General features: G+C 54.0%; 2 protein-coding genes across 7 annotated transcripts in view; one reads left to right on the plus strand and one right to left on the minus strand.

Moving 5' to 3' along the window:
- The window catches only part of TMEM253 (transmembrane protein 253), a 67,080-nt gene extending 59,446 nt beyond the window's left edge, over positions 1-7,634 (minus strand). For 2 of the 3 annotated variants that reach the window (XM_073800672.1, XM_073800671.1), the window contains exon 1: positions 1,968-2,971. In XM_073800672.1, the coding sequence (XP_073656773.1) occupies positions 1,968-2,103 (136 nt within the window). In that variant the 5' untranslated portion in view covers positions 2,104-2,971. Of the gene's footprint in view, positions 1-1,967; positions 2,972-3,013; positions 3,787-4,138; positions 4,286-4,400; positions 4,512-4,951; positions 5,009-5,100; positions 5,212-5,542; positions 5,705-5,823; positions 5,918-7,521 lie in introns of those variants that run through there. The other variant, XM_073800670.1, reaches the window with a different exon arrangement.
- Positions 3,454-16,708, plus strand: ZNF219 (zinc finger protein 219). Of its 4 annotated transcripts, none has more exons than XM_073800668.1 (6): positions 3,454-3,591; positions 3,735-3,825; positions 13,100-13,191; positions 13,485-14,892; positions 15,243-15,374; positions 15,636-16,708. In XM_073800668.1, exons 3-6 carry the CDS (start codon positions 13,186-13,188, stop codon positions 16,238-16,240), a joined length of 2,151 nt encoding a protein of 716 aa, XP_073656769.1. In that variant the 5' UTR covers positions 3,454-3,591; positions 3,735-3,825; positions 13,100-13,185; the 3' UTR covers positions 16,241-16,708. The 4 variants fall into 4 exon arrangements, with proteins under 4 accessions (XP_073656769.1, XP_073656768.1, XP_019790717.3 ...); XM_073800667.1 differs by lacking the exons at positions 3,454-3,591; positions 3,735-3,825; positions 13,100-13,191 and adding exons at positions 7,824-7,925; positions 8,008-8,437 and having other exon boundaries at positions 13,485-14,637; positions 14,707-14,892; XM_019935158.3 differs by lacking the exons at positions 3,454-3,591; positions 3,735-3,825; positions 13,100-13,191 and adding exons at positions 7,824-7,925; positions 8,008-8,437.
- The last annotated feature ends 412 nt before the right edge of the window (positions 16,709-17,120 follow it).

A 17,120-nucleotide genomic window follows, 5' to 3' on the forward strand; every position in this document is an offset into this window, starting at 1 on the left:
AGAGGTTGCTGGGCAGCATTGCAGCAAAGCAGAATGGAGCAGCTAGGGACTCTGGCAATAGGCAGTGTTGGGTGGGATGGGGGGTGGGCATAATGAGGCCCACAGGCCAAGTCTCACACAGTCTTCACTTGCAGTTGGCAGAGGATAATGCACAGGAAAGGGGGATCAGTAGTACTGGGGCTAAATCTCTGATCTTCCAACTTATCACCTAATGCTCCTTTGGTTATATATTCCTCCTCCCCCCAAAGCTGTCACTACCAAAAACTACCAAATAACCCCTGGGGGCAAAATGCCCCCTCCCTGAGAACCAATATGAGAGGGATATGATAAAAAAAGGTTTTAAGAACCTAATGTTAAGTCTCTCCAAGACTCTTGAATTTCAGAACAGGTCTCAAGGGCTACAAGAACCATATTGCATATCTAAAACCTGAATTTCTACCGTATGTTTGTATAATGGAGAGACAATAACTGAAGGACTATAGGCCAAATCTGGTCCTCAATTTTTAAAAAATCAGTTACCAACATTTTAAAATCAGAAGATTTCACATTTAAAAAGTCAGAATTTCTGACTTTTATAGGAAAATTGGAACAATGGCAATACCAAGCCCACAGTCCCACATGGCAATAGGGTAGAGATGAGTGCAGTTAGTCTTTAAACAGAATGTGGGCTCTCTAGTTTGCCATAGTTCCCACCACGCCCTATTAACTCATACCTAATCTGCTTCACTCATTTACACCACTTCTCGTCCCTATAGGCAATTTACTTTCAACCTCTGAAGTGCTTTATAGTCTTAAAGTATTTTTTCATGTGTGATTTTATTTGAGCCTTGGTACTCCAGTAAGGTAGAGAGGGTAAATATTATAATCTCCATTTAAGCAAAATGTAGTTCAGAGAGGTCTGACTTGCCCAAATTTACACATCAAAACCAGAGTCTAGATCTCCTGACTCCCATTATTATTCTGGGCGGAAAATTTCTATTAAGAACTTCATTTTAGGGGCTTCCCTGGTGGCGCAGTGGTTAAGAATCCGCCTGCCAATGCAGGGGAAACGGGTTCGAGCCCTGGTCCGGGAAGATCCCACATGCTGCGGAGCAACTAAGCCCGTGTGCCACAACTACTGAGCCTGCGCTCTAGAGCCTGCGTGCCACAACTACTGAAGCCCATGCGCCTAGAGCCCGTGCTCTGCAACGAGAAGCCACTGCAATGAGAAGCCCGTACACCACAACAAACAGTAGCCCTCGCTCACCCTAGCTAGAAAAAGCCCCCCACGTAGCAACAAAGACCCAACACAAACAAAAATAAATAAATAAATAAAAAAGAACTTCATTTTAGTGGTTCATGGAACAAAACCAAAGAAGTAGATATGGGCATAACTGCTGGAATGGATGAATTCCAACTGCTAAGCTGTTCAAGAATCATTGCAAATTACTACTTCCCCTTCTTTTAATGAAGTATTTCTACTCCCCTTCCAGGCATATGAAGAGATCGCCCTTCTAACCATCCTGAAATTGCGTGCGACTGTATGACTTGCTTTGGCCCATGAAGTGTGTGTGGAAGTGATATGTATCCCTTTGAGGCAGAAGCATTTAAGAGCCCATGAACAATTCTTCATGCTTACTTCACAACTGGGGAAGGGGGTGGGGATAGGGGGTATTGGTCTCATGGTTACACGATAGGATCTCAAAATGGTGGCACTCCATGGGCTTGGTTACCTGAATCACCTACAAGGAGCAGAGCAGCCTGCCAGACTACCCTAGACATGTAGTATGAGAGTTACCTTTGCAGTTTTAGGCCACTGAGATTTTGGCATTGTTACCACAGCATAACCTAGCCTAACCTGATACAAGGTTCATCTGCGTGGTGACTGAACTTCTCCAAGAACTAAAATGCAATTTCTAGACATCTGATCATATCACTAAAAGCTGTTGCTCCTAAGTGGAAGACAGTGAGAATGAATTGATTTTTACCCCCAGCTTCCTCAGCTACCACCACCTTCTGATTTTGAAGAAAGCATTCTGAGTCCTTCACAGATGAGCTCTCCATTATTCTGGCATTTAGACTGGGAGGAGGAGAAGGGGGAGGCCCAGATCTTGTTTTCACCATTCCAGAGCCTAATCCCAGAACTGTCCCCACCCACTAATAGTCACACAATCTTGTCATAGGGCGACTATTACCCAAGGTGTCGCAAACAGAAAGGAGCTGCCGCTGGCGCCACTGCAATGTCAGGGCAACGCAGCCAGGCTGCGCTCTTTCCTCACTGGTGCCTGGGCTTGGCTAAGCCCGGAGAAGCAGCATTCTCTAGGGAAAGAAGCCTTCTCAAGTGGGAACAAAAATGAGTGTGAGGCGCACACCCATCCTGGGCACTATGTGAATTTGGGGTGAGTTCTCTTAGTACTGCAGCTCTGGTCAACTTCTAGTTTTTCTAGCCGCTAGTAAGCTGTCGGGCTGGTGCTACAGGGTGCCCCCGTTTTCCTGGGCTTGTCTCAAGCCCACCTGAGCCTGCCATCCTTGCACACTTGCAAAGATCATAAACGGTGGGGTTTGAGCAAAACCAGAACTTCAGCAACCGCCCCGCAGCTGGGATCAAAGGTCGGCTGGTCTGCCGAGAGGCTGAGCCTGCGCAGTCCCGCTCCCACCTTGGAGAGAAAGGGTGGCGGCAACGCGGGCTCCTTACACCGGCGTGCTCGCAAGAGGCGGGAAACCTTAGGTCGGGTCGCCGTGTCCCTCCCTCTTCCTGCCCAGTCCACCCGTCTGCCCAGCCAGTCCGTCCTCCTCAGGCGCGTAGGCCCCGGGGGTGGGGGATGAGAAGTGCTCTGGGCTTCTGACTCATCATCTCCAACCCCTTTCTCGCGCGCGCTCCAAGTCTCAGGACTTTGCACCTGGGCACTGTGGGAGGGGGCACGGCGACAGCATCTGGGAAACCCTAGCTCTGCCGACGGCCAGCCCTCAGCCCCTGCCCGTCTCCGAAGCTGCCGGATGTAGGAATGTAGACCCACAATCAGCTCTCCGTTACCGAGGTTGGGGTGGTGGCGCCCCCGCGCAGCATAGCCCGTCCGGCTCCTCCCTGCACGCTGGGCCAGTGGTCGCGTCCGAAGAAACTCTCAGCTAAGCCCCGACTTCCAGGGTTTCGCGTCACTTAGCCGATGCACAGCGCCCCTACCGCGGAGGGAAGGTTCTTTATTTCCCAGCGGGCCACAGGGTAGCTGGGCATCCTGGGATTTGTAGTCTCCGCTAGAGTAGAAAGGAACCGGATCGAAGCGAGAGAACGAAAGCACCCGTTGTAAATTGATTTCAGAGAGTGGGCGTGTACGGGTTTTTAGTGGATGGGATTGTGAAAGGTGGAAATCTTGGAAACAGTGAAATGAGGCATATGTGAAGCAGGATGGGGAGGCAGTGGGGAAGGAGGGTGAGGATAGAAGGGAGAAAATGGGTCTAGCTGAAAGTTGGTTTAAGGATATCCTGCAGGCGGGCAGATTTTCAGGGCGGTGAGGTGGTTTAAAACTCGGTCTAGGTATTGCTTTCCGCAGCAGGGGAGGAAAAAGAAAGGGGCCTAGTGTGAATGAAGATTGAAGGCACTCCACCAGACTTCAAGTAGGTCTCAGGGGACTCCATCTAGTTTGAGTTCGGTGGAATGGGGTGCAGGAGGGTCTGGAGAATGCTCCCGCCGGGTAGGAAAGCAACACCTGTCTGCTTCCTCTTGCCAGCTCACTCATTTGTTCTGTTTGCTCTGCTAGCCACCGTGGGACCAGTCTCCAAATCAGGAACTTCCTCTAATTCTGAGAGACCCTGAAAACAAGACAGGTGTGAAGCAAGCAAACTATAAGGGTGAGAAATGAGGAATCCCAGACAGATGCAGCTTCCTCCTCTCGCATTTTTTTTTTTTCTCGTGTTCCCATAGCCCTTCCAATATTTACGCAGATTTCTAATGCTCTCCCACATTTTTAGCCCCATTTAGATACCCGATTCACTCTTACCCACCACTAGGGGAGAAATGTCCAAAGCCAGAAAACCAACCAGTTTCAGTTTAGGACCCCTTCCTTTCCGGGCTGCCCCATTGTTTTCCCTTAAGTACCATCGACCAGGATAGCCAGTGAAAAAATGAACTGCTAGCTAGCTGCTTCCTCCCTGCCCTCAGTACCTCCTGCAGCTCCTGGTAGTGCAGATTCTGGCTCCAGCAGCATCCTGGCTTCCTCTGGCTCAGCAGGAACAGGGAGTATGCTGAGACCAGCACTCCGCCTAGGGTGAAGGCCTCAGCACTGAGCTCCAGCACCAGCAAACCGGCTAGCTGTAGGTAGATAGGGCTGAGGGTGTGCTGCAGGGGACCCTGCACCTATTTGCCCCTGCCCTTTCCCCTCCTTTGGCCTCCTCATCCCCCCACATTCTCCTTTATTCACTTGTACCTGGGAGGGGACAGTTGGGGCAGACATCAAGGCTGTCTTCGCCACTTCGACCACCAACGCGATGAAGCCCAAGATCAGATTGAAGGTGTTGAACAGCATCATGGCGTGCACCTGCCAGTGAGTTAATTCAGCCCTGCCCAGCCTAGGGGACTCACTGCAACCCCAAGCCCCACCTGTAGCCTAGCTGAAAACAAAACTCAGCTCCTGGGCTTCCCTGGTGGCGCAGTGGTTGAGAGTCCGCCTGCCGATGCAGGGGACACGGGTTTGTACCCTGGTCCTGCGTGTCCGGAGCCTGTGCTCCTCAACGGGAGAGGCCACAACAGTGAGAGGCCCGCGTAACCCAAAAAAAAAAAAAAACAAACAGCTCCTATTCTTCCACCTCCAAACGGGACCATCAGCCCTCTAACTTTCTTGTTTCCCTCCTCAGTCTTTTAGACCAGTCACGGGCAGATAACTAACACAGTTAACAGTTAGAAATCCACTTCCTGGGCTGAGGTGTGTGTGTGTTTTAGGGGGTGGGAGAATAGTACTGCATTCTCTTCCCCTCTCACCTTCCAGAGACGGGGTGCTCTGCGCAGCTCAAGGGTTACAATCCCAGTGAGGAGACCCTGAATGATGAGAAAGGCAAGTGGTGAGCTCTGGCCCATTAGGGAGGGGCCCCCAGGACCTTCTTTCCACCCTCCCGTATGGTAGTTCTTACCATTACGCCAGGCCCAAGTGGCAGTGCTGTGGCTATGTGACAAGCAGAGTTCAGGCAGGCAACTGAGATAGCAAAGGGCACCACAGCCACTGCCAGCCATAGCTGGCTCACCTGGAGGCCGGGTACAGGGTAGTTGAAGGAGAACTGTTAGGGATTCCCTTCCTTCCTCCCAAGTGGTGGAGAGTAGTCAACCAAGAGCCATAAAAGAAGGGGATATCATTTAATTTTTTCTGCCTCATGTCATAGTTCAGTTACTCAACTATGTGTTTTCCCCACATGATGGAAGCTACTTGGAGATTAAGGGTCTTGCATTGTTTATTCTGTTTCCTCCACCCTCCTCCCACTCAGAGCCTAGCACAGTTTCAGACAGATGATAGGTGCTCACTAAGCATGGGTGGAATTGAACTGGGGTACAAGTTGGGGTGGGGCAGCCTGGCCTCACCGCCAGCACCAAGAGGTGCCCACTCTGCCTGTGCCTGGCCCAGTGCTGTAGCTTTTCCAGACGAAGGCTGGGTCTGTCTTGAAGGCTGGGTCTGTCTTGCTCTCGCTGACCAGCTCTCTCCTCCATGGCTCCCTTGACCACTAGAGCTCAGTGCTTCCTAGCCTGGGAAAAATTCATTATGGCACCTATCAGGAGACAGGACATACAGCAACATCTCTTTCAGCTGCCCCTCTGCCTGCTTCCAATATCCAGGGAGTTGAGGCTCAGGGCCTCACACTTACCTAGTCTGAAGCAGCTGCTCCAAAGGGATGGGTCCCAGCTGGCCCTGGAGCTCCTGGTAGGGCCTGGTAGCTCAGAGCAGAAGACAAAGTTGTCCTGGCAGAGACAGGCTATCAGGGCTGGGGTGTGGTGGGGCAAAGGTCCCTATGAGGGCCTCAGGATCCAGGGAGTGGTGCTGGGTAGACTCCAGCCTCAGTTCACTCCACAAGACACCCAGCCCTAACTCATTCTGTTCCTGTTTCCTACTGACCCCATCTCTGCCCATCCTGGGTTCCTCTTCTGATCACTCACCTCATCCACTCACCTTATACATGGACACTACCACCCTGGGCCCCAATTTCTCCCCCATTTCCATCTAATCTTTCTCCTTTTTTTAGGGGGCTTTCTCCTCAAATTACTTGCTGTTCCCTAGGGAAATCCCACATTACCCTCTGAATTAGTCCCATCATTACTGCTTGAAGATTTGTCCCAAGACCAGCCAAGACCTGGCTTCCTGTCTCTCACTTTCTGGACAGTTTCTCCTCTCTCATTCCTTTCTTGAAGGATTTACTCTGGATCGGACACTGACTAAGTGGATGGAGAGCTCTATTTATAGGAGGGATTGCTTTTGACTCAGTGACAACCTGCAGCTAGACATGTATAGAAGATGGTCCTTAAATGGTCAGTTTTGGGAAGGACACTATTGCAACAATTAATATTTTTGAGGGACAGAAGTTGCCTTGCAGTCAGGCAAGCTCTGCCACTTTCCAACCTGTGTGGCCTTGGATACATTATTCTACCAATTTGAACCTCAGTTTGTTGAAACTGAGTGATTAAAAGGGGGATAATAATATGACTGTGAAGGGTTGTTGACTCAGGGTAGGTGCATAATAACCATTAATGGTGCTGATGAGGTCATACTGATGTACCTCATATACTACAGGGTTTATTCAGAAGCTAAGCTGGGGTCATTTATTCATACAATAAGCAGAATCACATGAGCCCAAACATATATTCTGTACATCAAAAATAGGAAAAGTCCATCTTAGTGCAGAGCCTGAGGTCTGGGGGCAATGAGACCTATGTTCAAAGCCCAGATCTACCTGGGTGACCTTGGGCAAGGTACTTAATCTCGCTGTTTCCTTATCAATAAAGGGAATACCAATCTCAAGAGATTGCCTTAAGTATTAAAAGAGAAAATGCATATGAACCAACTCAGTCCAGCACCTGGCACATACATGCTCAATAAATGTTAGTGGCTATTATTATTATTATTATTGATGACAGAAGACGACTGAGCCAGAAGACCCCCAGGAGTTAGTACCAGGAGTCAGGGTCCTGGGAGGCAAGTGGCCTTTGTAAGCCACTTCTGCCCTGCTCAGTGCTGGGCCAACACTCACTGGAACACTGTGCCCACTCTTCTTTCCTGGGGAGTGGAAATCACATTTAAAGGGACCCTGAGAGCTGTTGTGTGTCTACCTCCTCCTCGATCCTTATGTACATTAATTTTATTTTGTGGCAATGGCCTGATAGAACGTGAGATGTTGGGCTGAGTATCCCTGAGCTGGTAGGCCAGTGGAAAGCGACTCTTTTAGCCTCATTTCCCCTACCTGTAAATGCAGACCAATTATATTTCACACGGTTATTAGAAAGATTATATACTATTAAATATGTGAACAGGCATTCGGTAAATATTGATTAAATCTAAGTATCCTACTTACAAATTTGTAATCCCTGTCTGGATTACAGTCTCCTCCAGAGAGGGTACTACATTCCCCTCGTGTGTTCATCCCCCACGGCGCTGAGCATTGGTGCCTGGTACTTAGTAAACACTCAGTAAATATTTGTTGTATTGAAGAGCCATTAAAGTGACTTAAGGAATGGAAAAATAGAATTCGAGAGGAAGGAGCAGGAATTGTTTATCAAGAAGAGAAAGGACCGGAGAGTAACTTTAATAATGTTTCTTATACGGCAGACATTAACTATCTCTATAATCGCCCCTCCTCCTCCCCCAAAAGAGAGACAGAAATTGTAAGGGAGAGGCTTTGAGATAAAACCCCAGGAAGAACTTCCCGAGTCTGTACATGTTGGGGCAGAAAGAGCGGCAGAGCCAGCTCCTTCCCTGGTATGTCCGGGTTTAGGGTGGGAGGGGCAGTCCGCTTGGAGGCTGGGGGAAGGACGAGATGACCTTTCAAAATCTCTTCCAGTCTCCTGTTGGAATCATCCGTGCGCCCCACCCCCGCTCCCTCCCTCCTTCCCTCCGACAGCGCCCCCAGTCTCCAAACGGCCCGCACCCCGCCCCTGGCGGCCGCCTCTCGCGGCTCCCGGGGTCCCCAGCTCCCTGTCCCCGGAGCCAGAGCCCCGCTCCCGCTCTCGCTCCCGCGCGGCTCCCAGCCCCGCCGCGCCGCCCCCCGCATGCTAATGGCCGGGCCGCCTCCCGCCGCACACAATGCGGGCCAGGGCCGGGGGCGGGGGACCGGGGAGGGGGCGGGGGCCGGGCCGGGGGCGGGGGGGCCGGGGCCCGGCGCATCTCCCCCGGCCCCACGTAACGCTGACGCCCGCGCCGCCGGCCCGCCGCCCGCCGCCGCCGCCGCCGCCGCCGCCGCCGCCCGCTCCGCCGCCGCCCGCCCGGGGCTCGTGAGTAGCCGCTCCCCCCACTCCCGGCCCCCCCTCCGCCACCCGGCCCCCGCCCCCGGCCCCCGCCCCCCCCTCCCGGAGGGGGGGGCCGTTACGCGCTCCCGGCTCGGAGCAGGTGCAGGGGGCGGGGGCGGGGGAGGGGCGCCGGCTCGGCCCCAAGCAAACTTCGCCCAGAGCTCCTGGGGGGGCGGGGTGGGGGCGGCGGCCACGGAAGCCTGGAGAGCTAGGGGGGCCTCGAGGGAGGGGGGGCAGGTGGGGGAGCCGGGAAAGCGGACACCAAAGGGGAAAGGCCAGCGGGGGCGGGGGGGCGGGCGTCTTTGTAGGGGCCCGAAGGCAGGGCGCGAGGGGCCTGGGGGTGCGGGGCGGCAGAGCTGGGAGCCAGAGTGGATGAGTGCCCCCCGGCCCAGGTAGGGCTGATGGAGGAGGGGGAAGGGACCCAAACTCTCCGGGAGCGGGGGGTGGGGGAGGGGAGAGGATGGGGGGTGCTTCCCTCTCTGCGTCCCAAACAAAGTGTCACAAAGAGCTCGGCCGGCGGCAGCGGCGGAGGCGGCTGCAACTCAGCTTTTGTTCTCCCGGCCCGGGTAGCTGAGCCCTGGCCTCCCAGTCTCCCAACCCTGTCCCCCATCATCCTTCTGGTTTATCTTCCCCGGGAGGGGTCTGGGGTGCTGCTGGAAGAACCTCTTGCACAGGATGAAAGGTCTTGCCCTACTTGCCAATCTACTTCTGGGAGGGAGATTTTCCCAGAGGCTCTCCTACCCACTCCCCACCCCCTAATCTGAGAACTGAGGTTCATATGGGTGCCAAGACTCTGACCTTTCTAGGGTCAGCTCCAGCTAAAGGGGCTTAGGGCTGGCTACATGCCCCCTCCCCCAAATCCAGGTGTTCCAGAACTTTCAGAAGAGGGGTCAAGTTGGGACATGCCCCTGGGATAAGATTCTCCATGGTGGGGTGGCAGTAGGTGAGCAGGTGTACCTTCCTCTCACCTCATGCTGTACATTTGAAACCCATGACTGAGGTCTGTAACCCCAACTCAGGGCAGTGAGGATGGAGGGAAGGAGTCTTTCCCAAGAACTCAATCTAAAAGGTGGGCAAGCTATGCTGTGGGGTCATTTTGGGGGAGCCACCTGAGCAATGAGGTTCAGAGGGCCATGGAGGGGAGACCATAAAAGTGAACTACTGGCATGTCTGTGTGATAAAGGTGGTCTTGACTCTAGACCACCTAAGGAGTTCCCTTTCCTTTTAACTCCATCTAGTGCAGCGTTAATCGATTGTTAGGGGACTTGGAAGGTATAAGGATTCTCAGAGGGAAAAACATCAAGTACAATATTAGAAATGACCAGAGGCGGAGACCTAGTCACAAATATACCTCAAGTCCTGAACACTTGCCCCTTACACTTTGACCCTAAAAACTTTTGAACCACAAAGCTTGAGGGACAATCTTCATGGTCCTCCAGTCAGCAGATGCTTCTATGTACTTGTCCCAGTTGTTTCTAAGAGTCTTCTCACCAACCCTTCCATCCTTCCCTACTCAGTAAGGTTTGATGGTCCACACCAGCTCTCCTAGCACATAAAAGGAATTGGCCTGTTGCTTTTGAAAGATTTTGGATCCCTATCCCTGGCCCTGTATCCCTATAGAACCCAAATAAGGGTAAGATAACCCTTGATTCCCTGTGGGGGTGGAAAGTAGGTCAGCGCTACTGTCTGGCTAAGTGTCATGGATGGTGTTTAGGCCTGACTATAGAAATTGGCATGACTATAGAAAACTCTGACTATTGCCCACAGGCAATACATGCATAATCTAGGTCCCAAGTCGGTTCATAAAATCTGGGGCTCTGTCAGTGCTTTCTCCTATTGAGAAAAACTCATGGGATCAGGTTCTTGGGACCCCATTTGGTGAGAAGATGATTCAGGAGATCTTGACTGGGCCTAGGAGGGTCTCAGTGGTTTTGTTGATTTGAGGCCACCCTCTGGGGAAACTTTCCCTTCTTGGGAATTCAGCTTCAATTTGGGCCTTCTTGTATATCACTGGATTTCCATCCTGGAAACTGCTATGTGCAAAGCAGGTTTTTTGTTTTTGTTTTGTTTTGGGGGAGGAAGCTTTTGCCCAATGCCTACTCTACTTGCCTTGGGTATGAGTCAGCCTCCCGTGAGGTATTTTGTTTACTATCCTATAGGCAGTTTTAGGGGCCCTAGAATCTTCTCAGAATCAGAGTATGTGCCCATAGGTTAGTCAGCTATGACCATGCAGTATTCCCAGCCTCCCCCCTCCTCCCCCACCATCTGCTTCCTCTGAATATACCAGATTGGCTGTACACCAGGATGTTCCGGGAATCCCCAGGAGAGCAACAGAATGTGATGGACCCAAATACGATGCCTCAGTAACTCATTCCAGGATGTACAAACTGTAACTGTCAGAATACTCCTTATAGCTAATTAAAATTCTTCTAGTTACATCTATTTTCTATTATATCTGTCTATTTTCAGTGACATCCAAAAGGCCAAAATAATCCCTCTGGTACCACTATTTTTTTTCCCCCTCTATGGTTTCCAGATAGGAAAGAGATAGGTTTTTCTCAGTGCCTTATCTGTGGTGCTAAAATGGCAAATGTGGCCCCTCTAGTACTTCATTGCTCTATGGTACGGAGGTGGCCAAAGTGGCTCCTCTGGTAGCCCACTGCACTCTCCATGGTACTGAAGGAATGACCATTTGTTTCAGCATCTCTCTGGGGTCCAGAAGAGTCCTGTGACTCAGAACCACAAAACTTTTGAACTGGAAGGGACCATCAGTATAAATTAGTCCAACCCTCTTATTTTACAGATGAGTAAACCAGGAGGTTAAGTGATTTACTGAGGATTGCAGGGGCTATTAATGGTCTGACTGGGCCCACAGTAGTCTTGCACCCCTCAGTCGTACTCTAATTCACCTTTCATTATACTACTCAGCGAACTTGGCTAGGCTCTTGGTCTCAGTAAAGGGGCTTATTTGGAGGATCCAGAAAGTGAGGGTGGATGCCTTAATTTGGAGCTACAGAAATACAGATATTAAAAGTGGTGCTGGAGGTTGTTTACTGATCCTTGGACAAAGACATTTTGTTAATTAATCTCTTAATAAAATTCCCATAATGCAGATTCCAAATGTAACAGGTACCTGCCCCTTCATAGAGTCTTATCCTATCTACTAAATGTCAAAAATTAAAGAAGCCTTGGATCTCCAGAGCCTTTTCTCGTTGCAGGGCTGACTCCTGGCTCAGTTCTCTTCTATTAAAGATCCTTAAGCAAAGTAATGCTGAGTCCTTTTCTTTCTCAGTAACCGATTTCAGTTTCACAATGCCTATTGTAAGGAAGTTCTTTATATCTCAAATATTCTTTGTCTCAGGCAATAAAAAAAAAAAAAAAAAAAAAGGTTAGGCCCACATTTGTCTAGCCTTGACCAGATACAATTCTGTATGTAAGTAAGAAAGGTAGACTGGATGATTTCTGGTCCATTCTCCTAGGCCTGTTTCCATGAATCTTAATTCTGGGGTTGCTTCTAAGTCTTAATGCTAACCTCCTCTGCAGCTTAGAATCAGGAGATTCCGCCCCCCCCCCCCCCCCCACTGGCCACCAAGTCCTCTTCCTCTCACTGCTCTTCATCCTCAGAACTGGAGCTCTGTACATCCCAGGCCCAGAGAATTTTAGCCTGGAGAACTTTAACCCTTTCCAGCTCAGAGTATGTGCTGAGCCCCTATCTGTGCAGATGGCCCAGCCCCGCCCCCCGTCCCTCACTCCAGCCTCTTGAGCTCAGAGCCTGTGTAATCCTCCTCTTGTGTGAGGGAGCCTCTCCCCTGCAGAGAGGAGGAAAGCCTGCTTTGGAACAGCCCTGGACAAAGGGGCTGAGATGCCCCATCAAACTGCAGGCTCCAAGGTTTGAAACAAGGGGATGAATCCTATCCGGTATTTGCAGTTTTTAACCCCTTCCCAAAGCCAGCAGCGCCCCTTAACTTCCACTCCTCCCCCAACTCTCTTCATTCCCTCTCCCTCTGGCGCTCTCCCCCTTCATGCCCCTCCCCCTCTGTCTGTCTCCAGACTCTCTGCTGCTGGGAGGTGTTTCTCTCCCATGCATGAATGAGTCTCTGTAATGAATGGAAATGAATGGATCAGGAATCCAGGCGGAGGGAGGAAGAAAGAGGGGGAAAGACAGAAAGACAGGGTAAAGGCAGAAGGAAGAACTATGGAGCCTGGAAGAATGTTTGGCTGGCTGGTCAGTTAGCGGTCTGAGAGCAACTGGTCCCACTTGGATAACTGGGGAGCATGGCAAGCCCACCCCATTTGCTCTTCAAGCTGCACAGCCCAACCTAAATGAGAGAAGGGTATACTGTGATGGTCTTCTCCACCACGAGGGTGGAGAGGAAGTTGGGGGGGCGACTTGGTGGTGGTAGTGGTTGTTCTGGACAAGGCATTTAATATGAATAATTTGGGAGAAGAAATCTGGGTTATCAGGGAGACTTGTGGGCAAATAAAGAAGTACAAGTTTTGAAGACAGCAGCCCCCTCCTGTCTCAGGATGGAAGGAAGGAGAAGGGATAGGTTTCAGAGTGCTGAGAGTCTGGGGTTCGGGGTGACTCTTCCCACTGCTGAAAATCAGGGCTCACCTCTTCCTCCAAATCTGTCTCTTTTGCTTTAGCTCTTCAGCACCTGTTGCCTTCACTAGCAGCTTTTCCTCCTCCTCTTCCCTGCACTCCTCAGAACCAAAGAATGTGAAGGGGGTCCATGGAGGTGAGTGAAGCTCTGGCCTGAACCTATGAGTACCTGCAACTATACTTCCTCCCCTCCCTACCTCTCTTTCTCTCTCTGTCTGGCCTCCCATTATCAGAAGTTGTTTTCGTGGCCCTAACAGCTCAATTCCCATTTATCCCCCAGCCTCCCCAAGGTGAGTGGGAGGGGCACCCGGTGTTCGTGGTTCAGGCCCTGACCCACCCTCCCTCGGGTTCCTCTGGCTCTCCATGCCCTTGCTTTCCCCACAGCTCTCCCTTCTCCACCTTTTGCTCTACTCACATCTTTCTCCACAGGGCTCACGTCCCCGCGCCCCGGGCGGCCACCTAGCGCCGTCGCCACCGGCCTTCGACGGCGAACTGGATCTGCAGCGCTACTCCAACGGGCCAGGTGTAAGCGCCGGGTCTCCGGGGATGGGAGCAGTGGGCTGGTCTGAGAGTCGCACAGGCGAACGGCGCTTCCCTTGCCCTGTATGCGGGAAGCGCTTCCGCTTCAACTCTATCCTGGCTTTGCACCTACGGGCGCACCCAGGCGCCCAGGCCTTCCAGTGCCCGCACTGCGGCCACCGTGCTGCGCAGCGGGCCCTGCTGCGCTCGCACCTGCGCACGCACCAGCCTGAGCGCCCGCGAAGCCCCGCCGCGCGCCTGTTGCTGGAGTTGGAGGAGCGCGCGCTACTGCGGGAAGCGCGGCTGGGGAGACCCCGGAGCTCAGGGGGCCTGCAGGCCACCCCTGCCACTGAGGGCCTGGCGCGGTCCCAGGCTCCTTCATCGTCCGCCTTCCGTTGCCCCTTCTGCAAAGGCAAGTTTCGCACCGCGGCAGAGCGCGAACGCCACCTGCACATTCTGCACAGGCCCTGGAAGTGCGGCCTGTGCAGTTTCGGCTCCAGCCAGGAGGAGGAGCTGCTGCACCACAGCCTGACGGCCCACGGAGCTCCTGAGCGCCCCCTGGCGGCAACCTCGGCTGCACCCCAGCCTCAGCCTCCACCCCAGCCTGAACCCAGATCCGTCCCTGAGCCCGAGCCGGAGCCTGAACGTGAGGCAACCCCCGTCTCCGCGCCTGCTGCTCCCGAGGAGCCCCCCGCGCCTCCGGAGTTCCGTTGTCAAGTGTGTGGCCAGAGCTTTACGCAGTCCTGGTTTCTCAAGGGCCACATGCGCAAGCATAAGGCCTCCTTCGATCATGCATGTCCTGTTTGTGGCCGCTGCTTCAAGGAGCCCTGGTTCCTTAAGAACCACATGAAGGTGCACGCCAGCAAGCTGGGCCCACTGCGTGCCCCGGGGCCTGGTTCTGGGCCTGCCCGGGCCCCCCAGCCTCCTGATCTGGGCCTGCTGGCCTATGAGCCTCTGGGCCCCGCGCTCCTCTTGGCCCCGGCGCCCACCCCGGCTGAGCGCCGTGAGCCTCCGAGCCTCCTGGGATACCTGAGTCTGCGAGCCGGCGAGGCCCGGCCCAATGGTGAGGGCGCTGAGCCTGGGGCTGGCCGCAGCTTTGGAGGCTTCCGCCCACTGCCCTCTGCTCTCCCAGGCCGGGCTCGCCGGCACCGCGCGGAGGAGCCAGACGAGGAAGAGGAGGTGGTGGAGGCAGAGGAAGAGACCTGGGCCCAGAGCAGGGCAGTGGGCCCTCTGGCTTCACTGCCCCCACGCCCAGGCGAGGGCCCAGGGAACTCTGCGACTGCTGCGGGGGCCCAGGCGAGGTCCAGCGCCACGCAGGGTACGTAAGGGTCTCCTTTCTCTGAGGATTTCGGCATCCTGGGTGCACTCTGACGCCACCACTGCCCTCCTGTCCCCTCCTTTTTAAAAAGGAGGGGACAGGAGGGCAGTTTCTTATTTCTTATTTTTAAGAATTTTCTTATTTCTCAATTTTCCTCCCCTGGAGGCTTTACAACCTTTTGAGGGTACATGTCCACTCACAGCAAATCAGACCTCTCAGGTTCCTGCAAACATTCTGTTTCCTTCCGGGCTGGGAGGGGAAGCAATCCTGTGGGTGGGTATGGGGACACATGGCCCTAATAGGGTTAGGGCAGAGGGTCCCTCTGACTTCTTTTAATGTGTGTATTGCAGAAGAGAATGGGCTCTTAGTTGGAGGGGCCCGGCCTGAAGGGGGCCGGGGGGCCAGCGGCAAGGACTGCCCCTTTTGTGGAAAATCATTCCGCTCAGCGCATCACCTCAAAGTGCACCTGCGAGTGCACACAGGTGAGGGGGGCAGCCTCCGGGGTGGGGAGGGGCATGGAGGGCAGGAAGGGGGGTGAGAGGGCTTGGGAAACGCCGGGAGATGACATTCGGCAGCCTTCGGATTGTCCAGATGAGATCGTTAGGAAACGCCTCTTAATTAAACGAGAGGGGTGGGAGAGGCGCGGTTTTCCTCCTGGCCCGGAGGTCTGTACGCGGAGTGAATTGCGGGTTAGGGCTGGCAGTGATTGTGACTTGGGCCCTATCGCACCCCCCGCCCTCCAGGAGAGCGCCCCTACAAGTGTCCGCACTGCGACTACGCGGGCACCCAGTCCGGGTCGCTCAAGTATCACCTGCAGCGCCACCACCGGGAGCAGAAGAGCGGGGCAGGCCCCGGGCCTCCTCCAGAGCCGCCACCCCCTTCCCAGCGGGGTGCAACCCAGTCGTCGGGAGCCAAACCGGCTGCGCAGCCTGCGACCTGGGTGGAGGGCACAGCGAGCTCCCGGCCTCCCTCGAGCGGCGCCGCGTCGGGTTCCCGTCGGAAGCCCGCCAGCCCCGGGAGGACCCTGCGCAACGGGCGAGGCGGTGAGGCCGAACCCCTCGACCTGTCCCTGCGGGCAGGGCCGGGAGGCGAGGCTGGGCCGGGGGGTGCCCTCCACCGATGCCTCTTCTGTCCCTTCGCCACTGGAGCCCCCGAGCTCATGGCCTTGCACCTGCAAGTGCACCACAGCCGCAGGGCTCGGGGCCGAAGGCCGCCCCAGGCCGATGCATCCCCGCCCTATGCCCGAGCACCGTCCGGAGAGACCCCTCCCAGTCCTCCGCAGGAAGGGGAGGAGGGCCCCGGGCTGTTGCGTTCAGGAGAGCCTGGGCTGGGGGGACAAGAAAGGTAGGGAGCCCTCTTACGGGCTATTAGCTTAGTGAGTTTACCCCGCAGGAGCGGGGCTGCGCTAGAGGTAGTTGGGTAGAGCAGCCAGCAGGGGGCAGCGTGGGACCCATATCCCAGCCCCGGGCGGACCAGAGGTGGAGGGGGCAGAGGGCGTTAGGAGGGTGGGTGGGCGATACCCACCCAGCCCAAGAGAGTCACAGTGCCTTAGAAGTGGCAGGGGTGAGGATCAAAGAACGGGGTCCCAGGGCTGGCAGGAGTGTTCCTGGTGAGGGGCAGCTTTGCCAGTCTTTGCTGGTCCATAGGCGTGAGAGTTTATTTTTGTACAATGGGTGGGGGTGGGGGCACTGTACCCTTCTAGCCCCTCCAGGGGCCCTGTAGACGTTGCTATTTTTGGTACGATTTCTGTCATCCCTGTCGCAGAGTTGTGTCCCCAATAAACAGGTGTCTTGAGGCACAGGGCACTGTGTCTGCCTGCCTATGTCCTGTCCTCCTTGGGCCACTGTGTCCAGAAAATAGTCATCTCTTCAGGCACTTTTTATCACTCAAAGACCTTGGTAAGAAACTTGGGCTTTACCTTCAGGCTTTGGCTTAAGTAGCTCAGGGGTGGGGCCCAGGAACTAGCATTTAACAAGTAGCCTAGGGGATTCTTATGTACTGTAGACCTCTGAGGACCTCATTTTGAGAACTGCTGAATGGTGCTGGACCCCAGCTTGACTGTGACCAGCTCAGCCTCAAGAAGTGGGTACAGCATGAGAGCAGGAACTTCAGAGGGTACATTGAACCTCTGGGGGCCACTCCTCTGGGAGGGTACATATTCACCCAGGCACGGGCCCAGCTTTGGCCCAGTAAGGGGTACAGGGTACCTTGCAGCCTTGGTTTTATTT

The sequence above is a fragment of the Tursiops truncatus genome, chromosome 2, assembly GCF_011762595.2.
Source record: "Tursiops truncatus isolate mTurTru1 chromosome 2, mTurTru1.mat.Y, whole genome shotgun sequence".
In the NCBI taxonomy this organism is placed as follows: domain Eukaryota; kingdom Metazoa; phylum Chordata; class Mammalia; order Artiodactyla; family Delphinidae; genus Tursiops; species Tursiops truncatus.